At 41.1% G+C, this 12332-nt stretch overlaps 1 protein-coding gene across 6 annotated transcripts in view; it reads left to right on the top strand.

Moving 5' to 3' along the window:
- The window catches only part of LOC126108568 (histone acetyltransferase KAT2A), a 432376-nt gene that overhangs the window by 398066 nt on the left and 21978 nt on the right, over nt 1-12332 (top strand). For all 6 annotated transcript variants that reach the window (XM_049913857.1, XM_049913859.1, XM_049913855.1 and 3 more), the window contains one exon: nt 10754-10978. In XM_049913857.1, coding sequence (XP_049769814.1) covers nt 10754-10978 — 225 coding nt within the window. The remainder of the gene's footprint in view (nt 1-10753; nt 10979-12332) is intronic.

Here is a 12332-nt window from a genome sequence, read left to right as displayed (position 1 = left end):
ACCATATTTTTGTTCATATTTCTATATAAATGATATTTCGATAACCTTAAAGAGGGGTTCAGAAACTAATTTTTGCTGATCACACAAACATGTTAATGAACAGTCCAAACTGAACCCTAGCAGAGGCAGCTCAGATGGTAGCTGACAATGCCAACATGTGATTCACAGCTGTTTCAGTGTAACAAAGACTCATATTATGAAATTTCATACAAGCAATAACGACCTTTTAGTACCAGAAGTAGATAGTAATGATTATACACTGAATGAAACACACCGAGTAAAATTCTGCGGGATCCAGTTGGATAAACAGTCGAGTGAACATATTGACAAAAAGCTGGATTCCATATTCTTAGATTTCTGAAAAGCATTTAACATGGTATCCTGCTGTAGACAGTTAATGAAGGTACAAGCATATGGAATAGGTTCCCAGATATATGAGTTGCTAGAAGACTTCGAAAGCAGTAGAACACAGTAAATGGTCCGCATGATGAATGTTCATTAGAGACAAAGGTGTCATGAAGAATGTCCCAGGAAAGTGTGATCAGGCCACTATTATTCTCTCTATATATCTAAATGATCTGGCGGAAGGAGAATGGTTTACTTCAGTTTACTGGGAGAGTTTTAGAAAAGTGTCAGTGTTTTGGAAAGGAAATCACATACAGATCAGTAGTGTGACCAATTCTTGATTACTGCTAGATTGTTTTGGATCCCCACAAGGTCAAATTAAGGGAAGACACAGAAGCAGTGCAGAGCTGGGCTGCTAGATTTGTTACCGGTTGGTTTCAACAATTTGCATGTATTACAGAGACGTTTTGGCAACTCAAATGGTTATACCTTGTGGGAAGGCAATGTCCTTTATGAGGGAAGCCGCTGAGAAAACTTAAGAGCGCTCACATTTGAAGTTGCCTGCAGACTGATTCTACTGCTGCCGACATACATTTTGACTAAGGACCACAGAGATAAGATAAATTAGAGCTCGTACGGAGGCATACAGAAGTCATTTTTCCCTCATTCTACACTCCTGGAAATGGAAAAAAGAACACATTGACACCGGTGTGTCAGACCCACCATACTTGCTCCGGACACTGCGAGAGGGCTGTACAAGCAATGATCACACACACGGCACAGCGGACACACCAGGAGCCGCGGTGTTGGCCGTCGAATGGCGCTAGCTGTGCAGCATTTGTGCACCGCCGCCGTCAGTGTCAGCCAGTTTGCCGTGACATACGGAGCTGGTAGCATGCCGCGACAGCGTGGACGTGAACCGTATGTGCAGTTGACGGACTTTGAGCGAGGGCGTATAGTGGGCATGCGGGAGGCCGGGTGGACGTACCGCCGAATTGCTCAACATGTGGGGCGTGAGGTCTCCACAGTACATCGATGTTGTCGCCAGTGGTCGGCGGAAGGTGCACGTGCCCGTCGACCTGGGACCGGACCGCAGCGATGCACGGATGCACGCCAAGACCGTAGGATCCTACGCAGTGCCGTAGGGGACCGCACCGCCACTTCCCAGCAAATTAGGGACACTGTTGCTCCTGGGGTATCGGCGAGGACCATTCGCAACCGTCTCCATGAAGCTGGGCTACGGTCCCGCACAGCATTAGGCCGCCTTCCGCTCACGCCCCAACATCGTGCAGCCCGCCTCCAGTGGTGTCGCGACAGGCGTGAATGGAGGGACGAATGGAGACGTGTTGTCTTCAGCGATGAGAGTCGCTTCTGCCTTGGTGCCAATGATGGTCGTATGCATGTTTGGCACCGTGCAGGTGAGCGCCACAATCAGGACTGCATACGACCGAGGCACACAGGGCCAACACCCGGCATCATGGTGTGGGGAGCGATCTCCTACACTGGCCGTACACCACTGGTGATCGTCGAGGGGACACTGAATAGTGCACGGTACATCCAAACCGTCATCGAACCCATCGTTCTACCATTCCTAGACCGGCAAGGGAACTTGCTGTTCCAACAGGACAATGCACGTCCGCATGTATCCCGTGCCACCCAACGTGTTCTAGAAGGTGTAAGTCAACTACCCTGACCAGCAAGATCTCCGGATCTGTCCCCCATTGAGCATGTTTGGGACTGGATGAAGCATCGTCTCACGCGGTCTGCACGTCCAGCACGAACGCTGGTCCAACTGAGGCGCCAGGTGGAAATGGCATGGCAAGCCGTTCCACAGGACTACATCCAGCATCTCTACGATCGTCTCCATGGGAGAATAGCAGCCTGCATTGCTGCGAAAGGTGGATATACACTGTACTAGTGCCGACATTGTGCATGCTCTGTTGCCTGTGTCTATGTGCCTGTGGTTCTGTCAGTGTGATCATGTGATGTATCTGACCCCAGTAATGTGTCAATAAAGTTTCCCATTCCTGGGACAATGAATTCAAGGTGTTCTTATTTCAATTTCCAGGAGTGTATTTTGCAAGTGGAACAGGAAAGGGAATTATGACTAGTCGTACAAGGTACGCTCTACTACGCACCATAGAGTGGTTTGCGAAGTATGTATGTGGATGTAGATGTAGAACTAATCGAGAAAGTTGATTCGACATGTTATGCCATTAGAAGCCTCTCTCTCACTATGCTGATTTTTGGTCAAGGCTGTTGTCTTGTTTAGCCAATTGTCACTGTCTCTCGTCTACCGGGGCTATGCACCTACAGTAAATAAAATGTTTACTAAGCAGAAGTGAGTTTCAAGCCTTTTAAGGAACTTTGAATTCTCTCTCTCACTTTCAAATCCATTTACTTCTTAATGGTTTTTATTGCTGATAATAAAAATCAGTTTCAACTGTACTGTGATATACACAGTCACAGTACAAGACACAAGAATAATTTTTCATGTAGGCAGTGAAGGCTCAAAATAGAGTTACATACTCTGGTGGGAAGATATTGTATTGTATATTTATTGGTCCTGTGAATCATACATTGTACAGGGGTACATAATGATATAGGACAGGTCAAGTAATTGCAATAAAGTTTAACAGAAAACTGTCATATGGTTTCCAGTATATAGCGATGTAAGTCTAACATGTGGGAATAACATTTCACAAAATACACAAATAAATTTTACACATACATTTCTTACTTTTGGCCTTGATTATCAGATACACACATACATGTAATAGACCACATGTAATACACAGATAAATCTACATGGACACATTTCTTATTTTGGCCTTAAATGTATAAACTATTTAAATTTTTCATATACTTACATTGTAGATAAAAATTCATCAACACTTTAGTAGCAAGTAGTCACTCACTGCAGTTTTGAATTTTTGCACGCCACGTACTGCCTTAATTTTTTTAGGTAGTTTGTTATACAGTTTTTTTCCTGCTCGCAAGGGTCCTTTTTGTTGTAGTGTTGTATGTGAAAACTGCATATGTAAATCTTGATTGTTCCTTGTGTTGTATAAATGGATATTTTGCTTTTTTTGGAGCAATCTTGCTATTTTCATCTACGATTTTCCTTTAAAACATTATTGTTTCTACGATATGTAGGCATGGTAATGGAAGAATGTGAAGCTTTTTAAATGAGGGTTTGCATGAAGATCGAGGTGCTGTGCTTTCCATGGCTCTTATAATTCTTTTTTTGGGCAATAAAACCGCTTTTGCTGGGTGGTTATTTTGATAGCAAATTAAACCTTATCTTAGTAGTGATTCTGCTTGGGCATAGTATGCGTTTTTTATGACTTGCATTGATGTGCATCCCACAAGAATTTTTATACTATAACAAATGGTATTTAATTTACTACATAAGTACTGTGTGTGTTTCTGCCATCTTAGGTCACTTGGATCCAAAATATTGATTTTGAACAAGCTCCCACTTCACATGAAATAAGAAATAGGCGATTACTAGCAATTCAAACAAAAAAGAAAAATATACCTCATTATCCACTCTTTTTACAAATTATCTATGAATATCTAGCTTCTGGGACTGAAAATTTATGCTCAATGTTTTTTATAAAGCTGTATAACAAGCAATAATGTGCTATAAATAGGATGTACTGTTTACAGATGTAAAAATGTTTTCTTTGAAAATGCCATTGTAATTAATTAAACATTATGCTGCTAATTGCAGGTAAATAGCAGGTATACAGGTTGTAAATGATAACTATTTACAACATACTGTAGTGGTGTAGAGGAAATCAAAATGAACAATTTGATAAGAGACGCTTAGGGTCTGGCAAGTCACAAAACTACCTCAAGAAAAATGAACAAAAGTGACTTTCAAACACAGTCCCGCACCACACACACACACACACACACCATGGCAGACAGCTGCGTCGATATACACAATGCTTCTTCTCTGAACATGTTGTACTGGTTAGGGGAGTTATACTGAACTACTTCTCTACTTTTGAAATGATCTCTTACTCTCAGAATATTTTCATAGCAGCTTGGCTGTATTTTCTTCTTCGCAATACAACAATTATACATGTTTCACATACGTTTCCAAGTCTCGCAAATCAAGCCCGTCGGGAAAACATTAGTACTTAATATATAGCATTACAATCTCTTTTGTTTTTAATAACCCCTGTTAAAACAGTTCTTGCTCCTAGCAAGTCAAACAACAAGATATTTCATTTGTTCATGACAGTCACTGCCATTTCACTGTCAAAGAGTGTCCCTTGATTACTCCTGGGAATGGATATACGACTTGCCAGGCGTGAGCAGCCCTCACTTGTCAGAGCCACTGTTGTGTCGCATCTCTTGGTTTTTCGTGACAGCTGTCCCTCCTGCACACACAGATATGTGTGATGCAGTAAAAAGCTCTCTCGCCCTCGTCATTAAAATATCGGGTGTTCGAGACAGTGGAGAGCTAAGTGTTTCTAGAATTTACCCTGAAATTCTCGAAGCACTACAACACACCACTTACCTTTAGTTCATCCTCATTGACTGGGCTATTACTGCATCAATTTAGTCATGCTCTTATAGATTCTAAAATTGACATTTGTATAACATTTACATTAGAATTGTGGCGGCCTAAAAAAATTAAATCTTTCTATTTGTCTGGTCTGCTTACTATAAAAATGCAGTATGGATTAACTTTACATTGAATTGTAAATGTAATCAGTTCTTGTGTAACATCTACATTTGTTTATTTTTCTTTTGTTTAAATTGGTAATGTAAATAAAAAAAAAAAAAAAAAAAAAGTTTGACTAAGTTTGTGGCATAATGGCAAAGCCAGTGAAGACCGAAAAAAGGTCTAATATGGGAAATAATTTGTGTAATTGCAAATTTTTCTGCACCGAAGGGAGTGTGTGCCATGAACAACATACTAATGGATGGAGGATTATTGTAGGAGTGCAGGAGCATTTGAAAGTCACTTTTGTTTCATTTTCTTCAGTAACTCTAAAACCACAGCCTGTAGCAAAACTGTATCTCAGTACAAAATGAGACTACATTAAATTTTGTGCAAAAAAGGTCCTATTTATTTTTACCCAGTATACATGTGCAGTAGCTAGATGGATTTTGCAGGGCAGTTTGAAGCAGTTTCCCAACGTGGTAGGTCACAAGTGTTCTGTATCAAGTTGTTCATCTCGACTTCCTCTACAGCACTGTAGTACATTTTAAACAGTTATTGTTTGCACCCGGTATAGTTAAACGGAGAAGGCAGCAGAATTTTTCAAAGTAACTACTTTCTTTCTAATTTACTCAATTAAATTTAGATGGAATACGTGTGAATGGCATTGAACTGTATAGCTGTAGTTTGTTGTTAAGTGTGGAATACACACAAAATTTCTATGAAGTCTGTGTGTCTGTGTTGATGTATATCTTGACTAGTTTCACATTCTTGTAGGTTCTCCTTCTTGGTAGGATCTCCAGAACACAATGAATGATTGAATAAATTGAGGAATGATTGTATGTGGGTCAAATGAAGGTACCAGTAAACAGAGATAGTTAAGTTATAGGGATGTCCCACTGTAGACTGCACTGTTTATCATTACTTTCAAGCAAGATCGAACAGAGTCCTGTTTATATTAGACAAGCATGAACTCTACTCCTTGTTCACACACATATATTTGGAATTTCCGCAATATACTCAGTGGCTCTCCTAAGAGTTGATTTCCACTGGTGTTTCAGCACATATTTGCCATTTCATTTCGTATCTGGAATCAGCCCAAACAAATTCTGCTCATCAGTTCTTTCATGCGACTGCCAGTATTGACTGAAAGCATCAGTTTGTTCCCTGTAGCAAACAAAATTATTTTTGAAGTGGGATTTTATGTGACCATTTTGTAGAGCAGTCCCAAATTGGCCTAATGTGACATTTGTAACAATATAATGAGAAGGATAGTTGCTGCTCACCATAAAGCGGAGATGCTGAGTTGCAGAAAGGCATAACAAATAGGCTGTCGGAAAATTAGCTCTCGGAAAACGAGGCCTTTTTCACAAATAGACAACATACACACACTCGCGCAAACCCAGCTCACACACGTGATCACAGTTTCTGGCAGCTGGAGCCAGATTCTGAGTTAAGTTTGCACGAGTGTCTATATGTTTATTTTTGACAAAGGCCTTGTTGACAGAAAGCTAACTTTCAGACAGTTTTCTTGTTGTGCCTTTCTGTGACTCATCATCTCCACTTTACGGTGAGTAGCAGCTATCCATTTCATTATATTGTTACATTCCATTGTGGATTTTCTAGTGTGACATTTGTTTTATTGGTATGTGTTCACAGGAACAGTAAAACACAAAAAGTGACCAGTATGACAGCAGTGACTGAGCAGCAATGTTCCGTGACGATAGCAGTCAGTGTAGGCTGCGGGTTCAGAAATTTCTGCACTGTTAATACACCTGGGAAACTTTCCAGAATTTAATTCTCACCTTGTTTTAGTGGAATGTGGTGGTCTTCATTGTATAAGGGAGGGGTAGGGTGGAGGAATTCGTTGCACAATTACTAAATGTGTTTATTTCAGAGATTGGTTTCTGGATACTAATGCTCCATTTTCAGTGTAAACAATTCATTTATGGATATAAAAGTACTATGCACTAGCACGTCAGAGCAATGCCCCATCTACAGTATTATCAGAAAGGGCACACATACTTTCTCTTAGTAAATTTATTAATTCTGAGAGTTGAATTTTCTGTTTTATTCACAGTGTGAATGCCTGCTCTCTCTTCTTAACTTCACAGTATTCATCTGGAAAAGGTGTTATTAACTTAAGCAACTGGAATAGCGTTTCTTTTGCTTTTTCTGTTTAGCATCTGTTCAAGTCTCTTTCCATCACATAAACTATTAATGTATTACAACACTCTAACATCCTGGGTGATCGATGACAACTTACACACATTCTTGCCAAACTTGTACTCATAACTAACCTACAGAAACATCTCCCACGAAAAAGCACTCGACATTGTGTCAAAGGTAACACAATTAAAAGAAAATATGTTGCAGAGATTAAGTTGAGTTAGTATAAAATAATTTAATGTTTTCATGTACTTGTTACATTAACTCAAATTATAAAATGTTTGTTCTGTATTGTAATTAAAAATATAAATAAAAAACTAGTAGTAGGTTTCAGGATGTGACAGCATCACACAAATAATTGATTATGTATGCAGTCTTTACTTCAGAAGTAAATCTATAACGATTTGTTAGAATTTTGCATACAAAAATAACAAATTGAACTTATCCATACCATGCCATGATAAAAATGAAGAGACTGATACTAGCTGAAAGAAACACCTATACTGTAGATATTTATTTTACTTTTATGGCCTCATTAGACTGCTGTAATCATCATTTGCCAATCATGTTCTTTGATAAGTGCATGTTTCGTTCCTTCTGAATATCTTTTCATTTTTTATGACCTTTGTGTGTTTCGTCATCTGTAAATGCACTTTTTACTGTGATTTGTTTGTCTGTTTTTGGTTTACATCTTATTTTCTGGTTTATCAGTTTCTTGATCTAATTTGCTTGATCCATCATACTTGGTTCAGATTACAGAGTTTCTCTATAATTTTTGTAACCTAAAGATGTGGCCTAAGAAAGAAATCTTTGCCTTTCGTGTAGCATCTGAACAGGTTCCCTTTATACTACTTTGTTTGGCACTCTCCTCAGCTGTCCTTTTTGATACATTTTTTTTATTTTAATATGTTCTGCTGTTCTTCTCTCTCCTTTTTTAGGATTTCATCGATTTTTTTTCTCTGAGTGACTAAAAAGAGTTTCACTTCATATGCTACCTTTAGCTGAACCACCATCTTGTAGTGTTTTCATTCTGTTTTGATTGTGTGACATCTTTTGTGCTCGTGCACTATGCTGGCTTTTGAGCCTTTATAATTTTACTAGCTCTTTCTTGCCAAGCAAGTTTTTTTTGTTCAACTGTGTGTTAAAATTTCTCCCAAGTATTTAAACTTTTACACTAGTTTCACATTTTTGTTTTTTACTGTTACGTAATGGGTGTGGATCTTTTTCCGTCATCTTGTTCATCAAATTATATCTGGAGTCATAATTTTTGTGGTATATTTTGGATTTCTGGCTCCTTGTATATTACTAGCTAGTAACTCTAAGTGAATCCTAAGCAGTTTAAGTTACTTGATGAAAAAAATACAGTTCAACACATTTTGCTCAATCACAAGCTCATACAACGTTACACCTCCAAATCTAGTTCTCCAGTGCATTTCATAGCTTCATCCGATGTGTGGTAGATGCCCTTTGTACATTCAAAGATGTCAGTTGGCAATGATATGGTGGATTGATTGTAAGGAGACACTTCAGCTACAGTTTGCAGAATCAACCCATCTTGACTCATGCAGCCCATAACCACTTCTGCCTTGTTTGGTTTCAACCTGGTTCACGATCTTCCATTCATGTCTGGGGAGATTTGAATCCTTGTATCTGCATGGAAAGGTTCTCGAATAGATATTTGTTGGCTACTGGTGTCTGTTCCCATTGTATTTTTCATGAGTGTTTGACACTGAAACAGGGCCCTACAAGGTTATCAGCTGTGCGCCATGACAGTTTCCTAGATTTTGAGTGCTGTTGTTCTGTTTGTGCAATATCTCAATGACTGGGTGCTTGAGGATCCTTCTTAATGTTGTCTCAGACCTTCAGGAGAGCTTCTAATATTCTTAGAGTTGGAGGTGGGATATTACTGAGAACAGGAAGCAATAGGGTGTTGTTCTCCGAATACAACCCCGCAGTTATTCACATTGTCTGATTGAGTTAAAAATCTGTTTTCCTAGTGTGACCACTGTTGATCCAAGTTGAACAGCTGAATTCAGCAACAGAGTATGATAGGGCTAGGGCTGTGGATCTTAAAACATGTGCATTAGCTCCCCATGAGGAACCAGAAAGTTTTTGATGAATGTTATTTGAGAAATATTAAATGAATTTGCAATTGCGAATAAGAGCAAACGTCAGCTGTAGAATGAAATGATGACATTGAACATTTGTACCAGACCAGGACTCGAACCCGGATTTCCCACATTTCGTGAGTGGTCGCCTTACCATTTGGCTATGTGCACAACTCATGGCCACATCCAAACTCCCGTATGTCTTCACCTATGCGTCTATGACCCATACTCGTACATCCATTGTGTATATTTCCGTACAGGTCAGATGTACTTGAAAATTGCTTGCCCGGTATTGGCAGATAAATACGATATTGCAGTGCCTGTATTCATCTGCCAATATCGGGCAAGCAATTTTCAAGTACGTCTGACCTGTACGGAAATATACACAATGGATGTACGAGTACGGGTCATAGACGCATAGGTGAAGACATACGGAAGTTTGGATGTGGCCGTGAGTCGTGCACGGATAGCCAAATCGTAAGGTGACCACTCGCGAACTGTGGGAAATCCGGGTTCGAGTCCAGGTGCGGCACAAATTTTCATTGTTGTCATTCCATTCTACAACCGATGTTTGTCCTTATTAGCAATTGTGAATTCATTTCATGTATCGTATAACGGCTGTAATCGCTGCAGTGCATTCATGCATGTTCAAAGGAACTTTGCATCGTAATCAGAATAATGTAGGCACTACAGTATTGTATTATTTGAGAGATGCTGCTTGTTAGTAAATACTGTGTCTAGTGTTATTTTGGTGCGCTATAGTACACCAAGACTTGGCCTCTGAATCTGATGTCTCATTTGTAATTTCCGTGTCTGCTGCTTAGCTAAAATGCAGATATAACTGAAACTTCCAGGCAGATTAAAACTGTGTGCTGGACCGAGACTTGAACTCGGGACCTTTGCCTTTCCCAGGCAAGTGCTCTGCCAACTGAGCTACCCAAGCACGACTCACACCCCATCGTCACAGCTTTACTTCTGCCACTACCTCATCTCCTACCTTCCAAACTTTACTGAAGCTCTCCTGCAAACTTTGCAGAACTCCTGAAACAAAGGAGATGAGTTACTGGCAGAAGTAAAGCTGTGAGGATGGGGCGTGAGTCATGCTTGGGTAGCTCAGTTGGTAGAGCACTTGCCTGCAATAGGCAAAGGTCCTGAGTTTGAGTCTCGGTTCGGCACACAGTTTTAATCTGCTAGGAAGTTTCATATCAGCGCACACTCCGCTGCAGAGTGAAAATCTCATTCTGCAGATATAACTGTGTTCTGGTGATAGGTGGAGTCACCATATCCAAGGCTTCCACATCTTGTAATCCCAGAGCCATAATCATCTCATTGTTAAACACAAATTCAAGTTAATTTGATCTTTCTTGGTTCTAAATTGTATTTTCTTATGTTTTCCCTTGTTTCTTACACGTATTACGACTTTCAGAGTTAACTTTGCATTTTCTTGCAGATTGTGAAGAAGATAATAGAAGCCCGGCAGCAGGAGGTACAGAAGGTACACCCCGGGCTGACGTGCTTCCGTGAGGGTGTGCGCTCCATCCCTATTGAGAGCATCCCGGGCATCCGCGAAACGGGCTGGCGGCCTGCGGCACGGGCGACACGCGTCTCCCGTGTCACGGAGGAGACGGCCGACCCGGACGCGTTGCACGCCACCCTCAAGAACGTCCTCAATACGGTCTGTACCGTGTTGCTCGCATCTATAAAGAATTTGAATTGCTGTGTGTGAGATGTGATAGATTCAGTGAAAGCGTTTGACAGTGTTGACTGGAATGTGTTCTTCAAAACTGTGAAGGTAGCAGGGATAAAATGTGGGGAGTGAAACATTGCTTGGAATTTGAGTGGAAACTGGACTGCAGTTATACACTGAAGTGCCAAAGAAACTGGTATAGGCATGCGTATTCAAATACAGAGATATGTAAACAGGCAGACGCCTGTGTAGGACAGCTACTGTCTGGCACAGTTGTTAGATCGGTTATTGCTGCTACGATGGCAGGTTATCAAGATTTAAGTGAGTTTGAATGTGCTGTTACATTTGGCGCACGAGTGATGGGATACAGCATATCTGAGGAAGAAATGAAGTGGGGATTTTCCCGTACAACCGTTTCACGAGTGTACCACGAATATCAGGAATCTGGTAAACGTCAAATCTCTGACAATGCCGATCTGGAAAAAGATCCTGGAAGAACAAGACCGACGATGACTGAAGAGAATAGTTCAGCATGACAGAATTGCAACCCTCCCACACATCGCTGCAGATTTCAATGCTGGGGTATCAACAGGTGTCACCGTGTGAACCATTCAATGAAACATCATCGATGTGGGCTTTTGGAGCTGAAGGCCTACTCGTGTACCGTTGATGACCACATTACACAAAGCTTTACGCCTCGCCTGGGCCCGTCAACACTGACATTGGACTGTTGATGACTGGAAACGTGTTGTCTGGTCGAACGAGTCCCATTTCAAATTGTATCGAGGAGCTGGACGTGTACAGGTATGGAGGCAATCTCGTGAATCCGTGGACCCTGTATGTCAGCAGTGGACTATTTAGGCTGGTGGAGGCTCCGTGATGGTGTGGTGCATGTGCTGTTGGAGTGATAAGGGACCCCTGATATGTCTAGATATGACTCTGACACGTGACATGTGTGTAAGCATCCTGTCTGATCACCTGCATCCATTCGTGCCCATTGTGCCTTCTTCTTATGGGCTTGGGCAATACTGGCAGGACAGTGTGACACGCCATGTGTCCAGAATTGCTACAGAGTGGCTCCAGTAACACTCTTCTGAGTTTAAACACTCCCGCTGGCCACCAAACTCCCCAGACATGAACACTATTGTACATATCTGGGATGCCTTGCAATCTCAACCTCCTCGTACTCTTACAGATTTATGGACCGCCCTGCAGGATTCACAGTGTCAGTTCCCTCCAGTTCTATTTCCGACATTAGTCGTGTCCATACCACGTCGTGGTGCAGCACTTCTGCGTGATCGTGGGGGCCCTTTGACAGTATTAGGCAGGTGTACCAGTTTCT

The sequence above is a fragment of the Schistocerca cancellata genome, chromosome 11, assembly GCF_023864275.1.
Source record: "Schistocerca cancellata isolate TAMUIC-IGC-003103 chromosome 11, iqSchCanc2.1, whole genome shotgun sequence".
Taxonomy (NCBI): domain Eukaryota; kingdom Metazoa; phylum Arthropoda; class Insecta; order Orthoptera; family Acrididae; genus Schistocerca; species Schistocerca cancellata.
The sequence above is the reverse complement of the archived record's forward strand: the minus strand, read 5'-3'. Positions and strand labels throughout refer to the sequence as shown.